The sequence below is a fragment of the Sorex fumeus genome, unplaced genomic scaffold (assembly GCF_029834395.1).
Source record: "Sorex fumeus unplaced genomic scaffold, SorFum_2.1 ptg000007l, whole genome shotgun sequence".
NCBI lineage: Eukaryota > Metazoa > Chordata > Mammalia > Eulipotyphla > Soricidae > Sorex > Sorex fumeus.
In genome coordinates, this window is record NW_026606064.1 from 40,607,896 (window position 1) to 40,624,610 (window position 16,715).

Genomic DNA, 16,715 nt, shown 5'->3' on the forward strand with positions numbered 1-16,715 from the left:
AGGAATTATGCACATTTGTATGTTGGGAAAAGAGGATTTTTACCATCTCCATGTTGAAAGTCCATTTGGCATGAGGAAATCTTTTCCCTTACTTTTTATTTTTGTTGTTTTTGTTGTCATTTATTTAAAAAAAATTCATGTTTTCATTCAAGTTGGAAATACTGGCAAAAAATACTCAGTTAAGTATTTATGACTAGAGCTTGTTTGTTTTCATTAGTGAATTTTTCATATGAATGTTTATTCATTATACTATAAAAACACAGTCATGTTTTTGATTATTCATTATTTTTAATTTACCACTGTGTAATGTTTCTATCTTTAAAGGCTGTTAGACAAAGTTTTTGTGAGGTCTGTGTATGTCAGTTATTGAAAATTGTCTTGTGTGTACTCATGGTGTTTTCAAAATCATAATTTTATCTCCCTTAGAAGATAACATAATAATTCTTTTTTAATAATTAAACTAATTTAGTAAATTCAAGATGGAGGCGCTTTCCTACTGATTATGCTTCCACCTCAGAAGATGAATTTGGATCAAACCGTAATTCACCTAAACATACTCGTCTACGTACTTCTCCAGCCCTGAAAACGACTCGATTGCAGAGCTCTGGGTCAGCAATGCCTACTAGTTCTTCATTCAAGCACCGAATAAAAGAACAGGAAGACTACATTCGAGATTGGACTGCTCATCGAGAAGAGATAGCCAGGTGACTATTAATGAGTCATCTTTAAAAGTTAAATTGTTTTCATGAAATTTTAGCCTAATGATAATTTAGCTTTACACTGTTTTAAAAGTTCAAGAAATCCCCACCAAAAACAAACGAAACAAACCAAAAAAAAAAACCCTATGTACATAGTTTTACTGCTAGCATTACTCCAATATTTCTGTATTTTTAATGTAGCTACAACTAATATAGCACTAATTAATTTTAGTTCCCTCCATTTTTTTTCTTATTCTAATACAGGTGCTAATGATCTAGGAGTTCAGTCCTAAATAAAACATGATTACTCTGAATGTTAAATAAATATTGGGAGAGGTTGGTGCATACCTGATGGTGCTCAGGGACTATTCCTGCTCTGTGCTCAGGGATCACTCCTAATGGTGTTTAGTAGACCATAAACAAAATGCTGGGTATTGAACCATGATCAGCTACATGCAAGTCAAGTACCTTATCCACCGTACATTCTCCCTAGTCACTAAAGTAATTGGTTATAACATTTTATTACGTATAGGTTTTCCCCACTACCTAAATGTAAACCAGTCCTGTTCAATATGATTTTATGAGTCTGGGAAGCCTGTTACCTTCATTTGTATGGAAAATTCTTTCAACATCCTCAGTTCCCAGAAAACACCTCCCTAAAATAGAAATATTCTCTCCTTTGATATCAGCTAGAAGTAAAAATTAAAATTTAGTATGACTGAAATTCAATTAAAATTTTAATAGATTTTTGATAACACTGTGGTTGGACATTGAAAAGATGCTGTACTCAGATATTTGAATAGTTAGATATATTTTTAAAGTTTGTAAGATGCTAATCTTTGCATTGTAAAGCACATAAAAATAATTCACAGATGCCTCTTTAAAAACAAACTAGCCATAATTTATATGATTTTTCTCTTTTTTTCTCTATACTTTTTGATTTTGTGAATTGTGTTTTCACTTGGTGACTATTTAGTTGTACTGATTGTTTTTTATGTTTAATAGTTTCGTGTCCATAAGTTTTTGCACAATCTCAAGTGGAGCCTGAGGAAACACACAAACAAAAGTGGAGCTTACCCTTAGGAATCTCCAACTAAACTAGAATACACCACTTTCTTCTGACCAAGCATCCTTACCACTCAGAGAAAATACTAATAATACAAAGGGAAAATAAGTAGGAACTTTATGTTATATCTTTGCTTGCGTCTATTTTATTATGTACATTTTGCTACTCTTGTGTTACATGTTATTTTTTTATCTCTAGTGGGACTTAAACTTTGTCCTTCATCTCCCAAGAAATTCAGCTCTCTGACAAGTTTGTATGTGACCCTGGGTTTATTTGTATATAAAATAGGTAAACAAATATTTAGTTATATCAAATCATAAAGAAATTTATTTTAAAACAACTCTTATACTGTTACACAAACCACAGTTTAAAAAGCTAGGATAAAGAAAGAAGGATCCAGATTTTTGACTACTATAAAGAATGCTTCAAGAAACAGAAGTGTGGATATCTTTTCTCCATTGTGTTTTTAGGCCCTTGGGGTGTAATCCAAGGAGTGAAATTGCTGGGATATTTTGAATGGAAGCTAAATTCCCAGATTTTTGAAGGTTGCCCATATTATCTTCTAAACAACCTGGACTAGTTGACATTCCCATCAGCATAAACAAGGGTCCGTGTTTCCGTGTTTCCCCCAGTTCATGCCAACATAGCTTGTTCTTTTTTTTTTATTATTATTATTGAATCACCATGAGATACAGTTACAAAACTTTCATGTTTGAGGTTCATCCATTCAGCCAATAAACACCCATTCTCCCACCAGTGCACTTTGTCCACCACCAGTGTCCCCAGTATCCCCCAACCCTGTCCCAGTCCTCACCCTGCCTTTATGGCAGACAATTTCCCCAATACTCTCTACTTTTGGGCATTATGTTTTCCCCGAGTTTTCCCACCACATTCAAGTTTGCCTGCAAGGGGCAGGCACTATATAATTTATTTGCATTGCTCATTTTAAATATTATGAGAGTTCTTATGGCCGAGAAGCAGCTGTGTACTTCTGGAATCCTAGGTTTTAGATGGTTGGATTCCAGAGACATCACTGTAAGGCACTAATCTAATTTTGGGATTCAATTGGGAGTCTGGGACCAGGGCTGTTGGTGTGCCAAGGTGGCGCCTGGTGGAACCTTATGGGCGTGACAGCTAGACCATGGAGCAGGTGGAGAACCGGGGAGGGACCGCCCAGCCCCTCTGCCGCCAAGCGGCCTGGAGATTTAGTCCTGGTACCCGCATACCCGGGCCTTGCTTGTGGAAGCTGTCAGGCACTGGGGTTCCATCTGGGCTAGGCAGGGATACTGCAGCTATTCCATCTGGGGTGCCCCAGTGAAATTAACTCGGTATGGGACCTAGAGGGATCTCCAGTGCTGTGGTACCATTGTTCTTTTCAATGTGTGCCAGTCTCTGTGGAGTGAGGTGATGGAATACTACTTGATAAAATCATAAAATTTGCTGCTTCGTGGATGAATCTGGAAATACCATGATTAATGTTAGAGAGAGAGGGAAAGAGAGACAGTCACAAAATGATCTCTTTCATATGTGGAACATAAAGAAACACAGTAGGGGAATAACAAATGCCCATAGACAATACAAATGAAGAGCATGAGAACTGGTTTCCAGTAGGAAACCAGCCACTGGTGGAGGAGGGGTACAATAAGACATTGGTGGGCGGAAGTGGTCACTCTGGAGGAGAATGAAGTGCTGTATGGAGGTATAAAATGCCTACCACAGAGGCAGGCTGAGGAAGTGGGGGAGTAACAGGGGACATTGGTTGAGGGAAGTGAACACTGGGGAAGAAGTGACTGGTGTTGAAACATTGTACACCCGAAACTCAGTTGAGTAACTCAGTAACTCATGGTGATTCAATTAAAAAAAAAAAAAGAAGCAGTCACTCCTGGGAGGGTTCAGAGGACCATCTGCATGTCAGGGGTCAAATCCAGATCCACTGAGTGCAAGACAAGTGCCCTACCCACTGTAAATACTATCTCTCCAGTCCCTGCCATAGTTATTTTTATAGGGACTGCATTGAATTTGAATAGTATTTTGGGTACATATATCATTTTGACAATATTAATCCTTCCAATCCAGAATCAAAGACTGTATTTCCATTTCCTCTTATGACTTTTAAACAAGAAGCTGATGAGATCCAGAGTCATAATTGTGGAAGTCAAAGAAAATGCATGAAGCTAGGGATATGGTGCCTCCAGCAGGTCAGTCTACCTGTGAGGCAAGTGCATCAGCAGCCTGATAGCACCTTCAGACTTCCAGATACCCCAAATTGCTGCTGTGCCTTTGGTCAGACCCCAAAATCTTGGGGCAAAGTTTACCAAGAAAGTAAACGGGCAGAAGTTAGGTATATGGGAGACACATCCACAAACCACCTCCAGATCAGCTATATGATTGGAGGAATGGCCTCTCTGGTTCCTGATCGAACTGCTTAATGGCCATGATCTCAGAGACTCAGAAACAAATCTCAAAACCCAACGGCTTTTGGCAGAAATGCATCCAGTCCCTGCAGTAAGTTACAGGCGCTAGGCCACCCCAGGTGGGAATAGGTTTTGTGCTTTGGCCTGTTCCCCCTGGTGACCCCGGTGGCCGCCATCCTCCAGAGGCCACTGGACAGTCAGATTTGGGCCCACAGTGACGACACACACGGGGCCTCATGGGATAGGGCTAGAGCCGGCCCTTTCCTCCCCATCCCAACAAGACCCCGAGTCGCTGCCCACAAGTCTCTGGCTACTGATCAAGCTGCTTAACGACCATGATCCCAGAGATTCAGAAACAAATCTTGAAACCCAGCAGCGTTTGGCAGAAATGCATCCTGGCTACGCAGTAGGCTACTGTGGCCAGGCCACCCCAGGGGGAAAGGGTATTTTCCCTCCACCTGCTGCCCCTTGGCGGCTCAGTGGACGCCATCCACCAGAGGCCATTGGATGGTCAGGTTTGGGCCTGCAGTGACAAGACACGTGGGACCTCACGGGATTGGGGTGGAGTCGGCCCTTTCCTCCCCATCCTATCGAAATTCAAGTCGCTGCTCATGAACGGCCTCTCTAGCTCCTAATCAAGCTCCTTAACGGCCATGATCCCAGAGACTCAGAAACAAATTGCGGAACCCAGTGGCTTTGGGCAGAAATGCGTCCAGTCCCTGCAGTAGGTTACCGGCGCTGGGCCACCCCAGGTGGGAATAGGTTTTGTGCCTTGGTCTGTTCCCCCTGGCAGCCCAGTGGCCGCCATCCTCCAGAGGCCACTGTACAGTCAGGTTTGGGCCCACAGTGACAAGACACGCGGGATCTCATGGGATGGGGATGGAGCCGGCCCTTTCCTCCCCATCCTTACAAGACCCCGAGTAGCTGCCCACGAACGGCCTTTCTGGCTCCTGATCAAGCTGCTTAACGGCCATGATCCAAGAGACTCACGAACAAATCTCGGAACCCCTCAGGTTTTGGCATAAATCCCTCCTGATTTAATTGTTAAAATTTCGAAATTTCAAAATCCGAAACTACTGCAGCCATGCGACATCATATATTATTCATAACCAGCAATAGAAAAGAAATTGTCTACTGTTGCCTTTTCAGCAGATCTGAGTGTTGGAGTAAAATCACAAATAATAATAGTGGGTCTGGTGTCGAAATATTGAATGTAATCAAAGTAGAGAGGGAGTAATGTGGAAATCATCTGCCCCAAAGGTTTTTGGTGGTGGAGAATGGGCACTGGTGAAGGTGCGGTGTTTCATTGTATGAGCGAGACTTAAGCCCAAAAGCTTTGTAACTGCTCTCACACTGATTCAATAAATAAAATTATAAAAAAATGAAAAAAAAGAAAATGCATGAAGCTTTGGTAGTAAGTGATATTGGCAGAAAATAGAGAACTGTGAATTCTGCCAAACTCTGAGCAATGACCTCAATAATAAGAATGCCTTGTGCCCGAAAAAATACAACAGTGTAAGATGCTTGCAAATACTGACCCAAGCTCAATCCAGGGTCCTCCATCTGGCTCTTCAAGCCCACCAGAAATGATCCCTAAGCACACAGCAGGAGTAAGTCCAGAACATAGCCAGGTATGGCCCGAAACAAGACAATAAGAAGATTTACATTTAGCCAAATGGCCAGGAGCATGGACTCTGGCACATGCACATGTTCCTGTATCTAGACTCATTCCCTACTCACTCATAAGGTCTCTGAACCTGGCAGAAGTAATTATTGTAATTGATCGTAGGTGTAAAATGTATGCCATTTTGACAGCATTGACAAATGAATAAGTACTTCACCTGATACTTGTCATGTAGTAAACTATCAATAAGAGTTATAGTAGGGTGGAATACATGAAACAGCTGGTATTTATCAAGTACTTTTTAATGAGCTTTTAATTGTTTTGTATGTCCACTAACTTTAATTTAGCAGACTATAGATCTGACTACAGTTGTAGAATCAAAAATAAATTCTTATAATTTTTGAAACTCTATTATTGGAGATGGCACTGAGGTCTGGTGGACATGCTTTTCGTGCTAGATTCAGTCCCTAGCATCTTATTGTGTAACAAAAAAAAAAAAGTCATACTATTATGTTTGCTTAGTTTGCACTAATGACTCTCAACCAAGGTTTTATTCACATTTTTAATCCAACACTATTTAAAATTTTTTTGTACCAACAATCACACACCTATATATATTTTTTCATTTGTGAACTAAATTGAAATCACAGAATCCCCATCAACCCTGTTCCTAAAAATAGTTATCTGACATTTCAAAACAAAAGGCTTTTATTACTACTAAATATTTCATATAGAAGCCCAAACAAAATATTTGTGTCATTTAGAATTTCACCCTTTCTTGTATTTGATAGAGATAGAGATTCAAAATAACAAGAGGGCAAAGCCAGAGAGATAGTACAGAGATAAAATGCTTTGCATTTGGCCAATCTAGTTTGATTCATGAAACAACTTATGGTTCCTCCAGGTCCTGTGCTCAGGAGTGAAACCTGAGCATAGAGCCAGGTTTAAGCCCTGAACACAGACAGGTTTGGCCCGGAAAAACCACCCTCAGACTGAGAGCATGTTATGTATGTAGGAGGCCCAGGTTCAGTCCCTCACAATACTTAGTCCACTGAGCACCCCTGGGAGTGATCATTGGTAACGCCAAGTGTGGCCCAAAAACAATTTAAAAATGAAAGAATAGAGGTTACAAACTTGGAGATTAAAGAAAGATAAAGATTTGGAAAGAAATATTATAAAATATTTTAATTATGACAGAAATATTTTAGAAGCATTATGATTTAATTTTTAAACTTAGATTTAACAGTCACGAGTAGATCATTTTCTAATGAATTATAAAAATGCTATTTCTACTTCCAAGATGTTTATAACTTTGGTGTTTTATTTTGGTTTGGGGGGATTTATTTAATAAAATTTTACCTTTTATACTTCCTAATACTGGTTCAAGGAGTTTCTGAGATTTTTGAGCAATGTGGATTTTAAATTTTTCTCCATGTTTGAGCCAGCTTTAAGATAAGAATTGCCAGGCAAAGGAACAGCTGGCCTATCCACAACATTTTCATATATTGAAAGGAGACTTTTAGGTGCTTACTTAGTGAAAAATATGTGTACAATTTTCAGTACAATTTTTATTGCAAAACATACTGTTATTACTATCATCTTGTGTTTTTGTAATATATTCAAGCTGCTTTTTAAAAGTATTAGAAGCTTAATTATACAAATATATTTTTTAAAAACAAAAAAACAGTTTTGAATAAACAGATTCTTACCTGTTTTTAATCTCATTATACTTAGTTATTTCTTATCCTGTCTAATTTAATTCCAGAAAGTACAATAATTGAATATATTATCCAAGGGAACAGTTTTCACTCAAAATAATTATATCAATATTTACTAAGTTTTTAAAAATTACATTTGGAATAAAGTTAGATGTACCATGATATAATGTAAACTAGGAATGCCACATGCTATTTGATCTTTAATTCCAGATTGTCATATAACTCCCTCAGATTTCTGCCTTATTTTTCTGACCTCTAATAATATGCTAAGTAGGGCTGGAGCGATAGCACAGCGGTAGGGCGTTCGCCTTACAAGTGGCCAACATGGCCGACCCGAGTTCGATTCCTCCGCCCCTCTCGGAGAGCCCGGCAAGCTACCGAGAGTATTCGATATGCCAGACACAGTAACAACAAAGTCTCCAATGGAGATGTTACTGGGCCTGCTCGAGCAAATCGATGATCAACGGGAGGGCCTTTACCTTTACCTTTACATCTTTTTACACAGTGGTTAAATGTGTATATCATGGTAATGTAGATACTTTATAATGGTGCCCAGTATATTTTACCTTTAATAAAATGGCATAATATAATACAACTGATAATATAGTTCCCTATTTCCCTATCCAGTTGAGTTCAAACTTGAAAACTTACAGCTCACTTGCGCTGACATCTTTTTGAAAAAAATTTCAATGGTAGAGTTTCTAACATTATCCCTCTTTAGAGAAAAGAAAAACACTGTAAAGAGAAAAATTCAGTTTTCTCGTTTATCATTGAAAACAGTTGTTTAATTCTTCAGTACCTATAGCTAAAAATGTGACTTAAGTGACTTTATGGAAATTATTATTTTTTTCAGCAGTGTCACTGGAAATGAACCTAGGACCCCACAATAGAAATGAGCCCTTAACCCAGTATTTGGCCCTTGTTAAGTTACTTTTAAGCCTTGTGGTCAAAATTACACCAATCAGCAAGCCTGTTCTCTGGGATTATATGCATATGCATTGTCAAATACATAAATCATATCAAGTGAGATGATAGTATATTGTGAGGTACTATACACAGCATAAAGTGCTGCACTGATGTTCTTAACCTCTTAATACTCAAGATCTTTCTGGCAATTTGGGGAACTTTATGAAACTCTTCTCAGAATATTGTTTCTAAGTTTATAAACATAAAATACTTAAAATTACAAAGAAGTACAATTATGGTTAAGTGTAAGTTATCCAAAAATACTTTTTTGTCTTTGTTTTTGGACCACACCTGGCAGTGCCCAGGGTCTGCTCTCAACTTTGTTCTGAGGGATCTCTCCTAGTGATGATAATCAGGACCATGTAGTGGTGGGGGGTTGAGTGCAGGCCTAAGTAATGTAATAGTATATGGCTCTTTGTTAACACACTAAGTTAAAAATGTCTCTATTGAGGATTATTTTTGAGGACTAATGTAGTTTTGAAATAATGATGACAGTAAATGTTTTGAGATAGACATAGCTATCTATATCTGGGGAAGTCACTAGCTTTTCTAATGGCAATAATGTCTGTTCATTCTTGCTTATTATTCAAAGAAAAATGCTAAGCTTTATTTTGTAAGTTGGTGAAAATAAAGTTCGTTTTACACAAGTCCACATACTCATTGAATTCTGTCCAAACCACCCCTCCCTTCAATTTCTTGTAATAATCTCGGTGTATTTAAAAGGACATATCATTTCTAAAGTTGATTTTTAAAATTTTAGAATTTATAGATTATATGGAATTTAGTTTTGGTTTTGAAATTTCAATTTTTAAAATATCAAATAGTTTGTGGCATTTCCAAAGAATTTTAAAAGTATCTTTAATATATACTTTAATATATCTTTAATAAAATGTGCAACTTACCTAATTGGTTTTATCATAATTGTTTCTAGAGCTGTTGTTCAAAAGGGATTAAACTTCTCTTCTAAATTATTACCAGGATCAGCCAAGATCTTGCACTCATTGCTCGGGAAATCAACGACGTAGCAGGAGAGATAGATTCAGTGACTTCATCAGGCACTGCCCCTAGTACCACAGTAAGCACTGCCGCCACCACCCCTGGCTCTGCCATAGACACTAGAGAAGAGGTAGGAGATCTTCATGGAGAAATGCATAAGGTTCTTTCTTTTCTTTATTTCTTTTGCTTTCTGCTTTTTGCTTAGTTTGTTTAAGTTTGCATGCAGTTCTGCATTTTCAAACTTTCAAAAGTTTCCTTTGTTTTCTAACAAAACTAGTAAAGGCTAACATTTGGTCTACTATTAACATGAAACCGTAAAATTATTTAGAATGAGCACTCTGCTAATAGTACTACATAGTTTCACATGTGAATGTTATCTATAAAGAAAATCAAAATTTGATGAATGAGCAAATTTTTAAAACTTGGCTCTGAAAATAATATAAAATTAACTAGGAATTATCTCTAGTAAAAGGAAAAAATTCTGTTGTTTTCATTATTATAAATAATTTTGTTGATAAATACATAGAGATCCTATATTTATACCCAGGTATATTGTTTCTTAAAATATGCCTATGTGTACACACACACACAAATTCAATTCATTATCAGTATTTTTTCTTCCCTAATAGACTATTTCTCTTCCAATAACATTGCTCCTGAAAGTGCCTTTAACATAAAATATTAATCAGTGGTGCTTTACCATGTTGGCTTTCTTGATTTGTGCAGAAAAGCAAGCAAAGGAGTGATAATTAAAAAAAAAGTCACTTAGTTATCATCTGGTTTTGTATGCTGTAAAGTCAGAATTGAGTACTTTTCTTGAGACTATGTAATAGCAGAACTTAAAACGCTACTACCTGCCTCTTAACAGAAAAAAAAAATTGCCAGCCTCAAGGTTCATTTTTTTTTTTAATTTTGTAAAAATAATGTCTTAGGGGCTGGAGCGATAGCACAGCAGGTAGGGCGTTTGCCTTGCACGCAGCCAACATGGCCGATACAGGTTCGATTCCCAGCATCCCATATGGTCCCCCGAGCACCACCAGGAGTGATTCCTGAGTGCATGAGCCAGGAGTAACCCCTGAGCATCGCTGGGTATGACCCAAAAAGAAAAAAAAATAATAATAATAATGTCTTAATAGTGGCCAAAAACAAATAGCCTTTTTGATAAATTTTATTCTGGTAAACTGTGCTAATAGTATTTTCTTCAGTTGCCTTTTTGTCACATCACTTTTATAGTCAAGTTCTTCATGTTCATTTTTTGGTTGATATGTTGTTTCCCTCCACCCCGCCCCCTTCATGTATTATCTATTTTGATAAATTACGATTCATTAATTTCTGTAGAGTTCTGTTACCACACTGATCAGTCCAATTTAAGCATATATAAAATCATCTAGATTGGTGAAAAAAAAAAATAAAAGATTCTTCTTGGTGGCAAAACATACAAATTTGTTACATTTAAGTTGATATTATTTTCTCAACTCTCAGCTAAATTTTAGCGATCATGATTAGATATTCATGTAATACTTTATAAAATTAAACAGTTTCCATGAAATTAACTTAGTTTTTTCTTTTTTGTTTCTGAATATTATGCTAGAGCTTATTTCTTCAGTAAGCCTGAGTTACTTTGTATTGAAGTCTGTAATTTGCACAGTAGATTACACTGTATCATTTTTATTGGAATGTGTTCTTTCTATAGCATAGTTAGGTTTATTGAAGATTAAAATACTTTGTGGACTTAAATTTTTTTCCTTTTGTAAACTTAATGGGAATTTGCAATTTATTATCTGAGAAGAAATTTGGCACCTGAATTTGGGGAGGAAAAAAGGAAAACTACAAGATAGGAAACTAAAAGAAAAAGAAACATTATTTTGCACTGGTAAGGCAATGTGAGTAAAATGGCTCCTCATCCGTATCTCAGATTTTTCTATTTACCATCTGTTTTCAATGTGGGGGAAATCTTATCCATGAAAGAATAAATTTTAACATGATTATGTATTTTGGATTTTGAAAATAAACTCACAGTACATGAATATCTTAGAAGATAGGTAACTTTGAAATGTTTGTCTAAAAACATTAATTGGCTTACTAAAGATATACTTATTACCTTAGAATGGAGTAACTTCTATTTATAAAATTATAATGCCAGTATCTGTGTCTTTCAAATTATTCTCATAAAATTATTTTCTTTATCCATATAGTTGGTTGATCGCGTTTTTGATGAAAGCCTCAACTTTCGAAAGATTCCTCCATTAGTTCATTCTAAAACGTCAGAAGGAAACAATTGTCAGTCTAGTGATCCAAGACCTCAAACAGCAGAGCCACATGATCACTTAACAATTACAAGACGAAGAACCTGGAGTAGGGATGAAGTAAGTAAACTTTAATAGCAGAAGCAACATTTCTTATTGGTGGTAAAAAGAGGAACTGCTCAATAAATACAACTAGGAAAAGGGGACTTGTCCTTTTTAGGTTGAAGAAGACTTCACCTTGACATCAATCATATGTAAGTCATTAATTTCCAAATGAATTAGTTTCTAAAGAACAGAAGCCAGACTTTCAATCAAAAGTGTCCTTCAGCAATATAGTAAGGCATGGGTTTTTAAAAGATACAAAAAATTTATTTTTTCTTTTTGGGTCACACCTGGCAATGCACAGGGGTTACTCCTGGCTCTGCACTCAGGAATTACTCCAGTGGTGCTCAGGGAACTATATGGGATGCTGGGAATTGAACCCGGGTTGGCCGCATGCAAGGCAAATGCCCAACCCGCTGTGCTATTGCTCCAGCCCCAAAAAGATACAGAATATTTTTAACAGAGAGAAAACCAAACCAAAAACCAAACCAAAAACAGACACAAAAGTTTCTGCTTTAAAATAAAAAATTGTTAAAGAGATATTATATTATACCTTGCAGATAGACCCAGGTTTGATCCCTGGTACCATATACTTTGAGCACTGCCAGGAGTGATCCCTCATATAGGGATATCTTTATAGTAGCGAAGAAATAGATTTTTACAAAGTGATATATTTGTGGTAGGAAAGTGGACAATAATAAAATTTGAAAAAAATCTGTCAGAAAAATGTTTTGTTCACAAATTGAACTAAATACAGTCAAAGTTAAGGGTCTGTAGCAATACGCAATAATAAAGATGAACTGTGGCAACATAATGTTTAATGAAAATGGTAATTCTCAAAAGATATGTGATAATTCTACATTATTTTAATTTTGAAAAATATATACTTAGAACAAAAATAGATGTAACAAATGATATTTTTAAAAAGCAGGAGGCTCAATGAATGGAATTGTGGATGTTCATGCTATAATGGGAAGCAGGCATAGAGATACAATGGAAGAGTCAATATTATTAAGATAGATTGTGTCAGTCAGCTATCTTTTAATACAAAGTAGTATGCATTTATCACATTTATAAATTAACTAGTAGTGCTCAGCTAGACTATTATAAGTGTAGGCTGAATTCCAGTTTGTACTACTTGTTTCATATTGCCTATACTATGAGATACATAGTGCTTGTTCTTATACATAATTTTGTAACAAACAAAAGAGCAAGAAAATTTCAAGCATTTGCTCAAGTCTGGTAATATACACTTGATGAATTAATCACATGACTAATGTCAAAGTGAGTATTGTGTGGTAGCAGAAACAATGAAAGGAACAATATTCTGTCAGATTGGTAGGTCTGTGTTTTGATTTAGGTGGTAGCTTAATGAATTTTTATTTCATTAATAAAGAGAACAAAAGAAAAGGTGTTTGAAGACTAACGGGATAATTCAGAGGGCTGGAGCACATGCTTTGCATGCAGGAGGACCTTATTCAATCTCTGTTATTGCAAGATCTCCCAGCACTACCAAGGGCCACTCACAAGTACCAACAGAAAACAATCCTCAGCACTGCTGGGAGTGCACCTCAATAAAGAAATAAAGAAAATAAATAACTGGAATTAGACCAATAGTATTTGTCACATTTAGATTTATGATTAATGGTGCCAGAGTGATGGTAAAGCAAGTAGGGCACTTGCCTTGCATGCAGCCAGCTCAGATTGGATCCTCTCAACCTACCAGGATTGAGCCTTGAGTACCAAGTCAGGTGTAAGCCCTGAGCACTGCCAGGTATGGTTCAGAAGTCTACATAAATAAATAAATAAATAATGATGTATTTTTATACCTCTGAGACCAATACAGATTAATTTGACATTTTAAATCGCCGTTGAGAAATCAGGAAAAGAGGTTTATTGAAAAGGTAATTAAAAAGCAGATGAATTGTGGAAAAATACTAGGACATAAATTAGTTTATTCACAAAAGAATGATTGTTTAAAATTGTATCATGTAAAGAGATAATTGAAGAACAATATGTAGAGGTGGTTCTAGTACAGGATTAGGGGGTTGGTGGAAGAAAATGAAAAGTGTGTGATAAGGATTTGATCATAAGTTGACATTTGTGGATCCCTGACATTACAGAAGAAGAGTTAATCATTATTATGTTTAAATATGTTTATAGTAGTACTGAATATAGGGGGAAGTACCATGTATAAAAGTGTGATGTTATACTGCAGTTATACTGCAGTTTACTCGATGATTTTAAAACATACATCCTCTCTCTTCCTCTGTTCTGGCCTGTTAATTTGTTATTCTTGGTGTTATTCTCAGTAATAGGACTCTTTCTCTAATTTGGTCTATACTAATTCCATACTGAATTGTGGGAATATAAATTCCTCTACATGTAGTAAAATTCTGTGGACAAAGTTTATATTTTTAAAAAGAATTTGAAAATCTGCGTTCATTGATATCACAATAAGTAATGTACATTTTTTCAATACATGTGCACTGAACTGTACTTTTGGGGGCTTAAAAGAGAGATACTGGGCCAAAGCAATAATAAAGCATATAGGGCAGTTGCCATGCATGAGACGCATCAGAATCGATTTCTGACACCCTTTTGTTCCTCTGAGTACTGATCTCAGAACTAAAAATAAGTCCCTGAGCAGGTATAGCCAAAAACCAATGACAAAAAATTAAAAAGAGATACATTTTTCCTGTGCTATTGCCTGTCTTAAACTTTCCTGCTTCATATATATCTTCTTTACTAGCTTTATATATATCTTCTTTTATTTTTATTGTTTCAAGGCTTATGAAATAATGTTATGCTTATTTATCCTGTTATTGCCTTTATGGTGTGATTTGCATTATAAATGATCCTTTGTTTATTACTATTTTTTTTTCAATTGAATCACCATGAGATATAGTTACAAAGCTTTCATGGTTGGGTTTCAGTCTTCCAACACCCATCACTCCACCAGTGTACATTTCCCACCACCTGTATCCCCAGTATCTCTCCTGCTACATCTCCAGTTCCCACCCCTCAGCCTTTCTCTGTGGCAGGCACTTTTCTTCTTTCTCTCTCTACTTTTCAGCATTATGGTTTGCAATATAGATACCGAGAGACCCATCATATTTGGTCCTTTATCCACTTACAGTACATATCTCCCATCCAGAGTGACCCCTTCCAACCATCATTGCCGTAGTGTTTCTCTAAATGATCCTTTAAGCTTTAATCTTATTATTTTTAAATTCTAGTATTCCTTGATGTCATCTTTATTTATGCCACTTGTATTGAATTTCTTTTCACTAGATTTCATATGCTATGAAATAAGAAAATTAGTACTTATTTGCATCTCTCTTATAAGTTCTTGTGTATATTTGTATAGTATCCCCTACCAGTGTATTTTTTGGGGGGAGTCACAAACCTAGAGGGTTTTTATTTGGCATCCCCTTATTAAGTGTTTAAAAGAAATTTAAAGTCATGGCTAATTTTCATAAAGAATTCTAAGAGTTATAAAAATATAAGAAGCAGAAAATAGATTTGAGAACCTTCATCTAACCCCATTTCAGTTGTTTCTAGCACTCTCTACTAGCTATGCTTTTCATTATTTAATCCTTGGCAAACTATCTTGCAGGCTAATGCAGCCTGCCACCTGTTTTTGTAAATAAAGTTTATTACTTTATTTGTGTGGCTGATTTTACTATATTAAGAAAGTTGAGTGTTGTTACAGAGACCGTAAGGCTAATTTTATTCAAAAATTTTAACGTTAGTAATTCCAAGCCATCATAAAAACATTTTTAAATACAGTTTTAAACTTTTTAATACTCTTCCCTAACTAAAGCAAACGTTTTGGATTTTTATATCTGTTAAAAGAGTCATATATTTAATAATACTAATTTTTATGATAGTTTAAGTTGAAGACTTGAAGATAGATTATCTTAGTAACTGATGATACAATGTGTTTTTTCAAAAGTGGCATGACAATTATAGTATGGAAACTTGACACATTATTTTACAAAATGGAACTCATTAATATTTGTTTTCATTTAGTTTCAAGTAACTCTAATGACCATCATTAAGCTTTAAAATATATAAATATTAAGTTTTCTTAAATGTAATGAATTTTAACTGATCTTTTTTGGTGGTTATACAATAAAGTGGTTATATAATATGCTTTTTTTTTTGGATGTTTTAGGTAATGGGAGATAATCTGTTGCTCTCTTCAGTCTTTCAGTTCTCTAAGAAGATAAGACAGTCTATAGATAAAACAGCTGGAAAGATCAGGTACCATTTTGTTACTCAAACCTCATTGCTTTCATCATTTATAATTTTCTGTTATTTTTAGGAATCCAAGATTAAAGAACATTAAGAAAACAGAAAGATAAGCAAATATTCTAGATCATAGCTAATAGCACCTTTTTAATTAGAGTTAATATCTATAGCAACTTATTAATTTTGTTAGTAAGCAGAATTTTTTCTTCAGTAAAATTATACATATTTTAAATTAATAGACTTTCAAATCAATTTTTTTCTTTTTGATTTTATTTTTAAAAAGTTGTTCACAATAATTTATTTCATTTAATATTCTGATACCAATCCCACCACCATTACACCTTCCCACCACCATATTTTGAATGTTTCCATTCCAACCCCTAAAGCTTCTCTGCTACTTTCCTAGTTTGCTGTGCTCCTAGTGGGCTGTCCGAATTGAAGGATTTGGAGGTGTTGCAGCCATGCGCTCCAGGAGCTCCAGAATCTGTAGAACTAGGGCAAATAATAACCCACCATATCCCGAGGAGGCCACAGATTTTTCAGTCTGGAGGCTGTGTACCTGTGAATTTCATAACTTGGTATCTTTTTCAAGAATAGTCGTGAATCTGGGCCTTTTTTGAGGAATCTT

The 16,715-nt window shown here is 35.9% G+C and overlaps 1 protein-coding gene across 8 annotated transcripts in view; it reads left to right on the forward strand.

Annotated features, from left to right (window-relative positions):
* Nucleotides 1–16,715, forward strand: part of CEP170 (centrosomal protein 170) — a 136,265-nt gene that overhangs the window by 103,604 nt on the left and 15,946 nt on the right. For 3 of the 8 annotated variants that reach the window (XM_056131491.1, XM_056131465.1, XM_056131500.1), the window contains 4 exons: nucleotides 470–704; nucleotides 9,465–9,642; nucleotides 11,678–11,848; nucleotides 16,011–16,099. In XM_056131491.1, the coding sequence (XP_055987466.1) occupies nucleotides 470–704; nucleotides 9,465–9,642; nucleotides 11,678–11,848; nucleotides 16,011–16,099 (673 nt within the window). The remainder of the gene's footprint in view (nucleotides 1–469; nucleotides 705–9,464; nucleotides 9,643–11,677; nucleotides 11,849–16,010; nucleotides 16,100–16,715) is intronic. The other 5 variants (XM_056131472.1, XM_056131507.1, XM_056131484.1 and 2 more) reach the window with 3 other exon arrangements.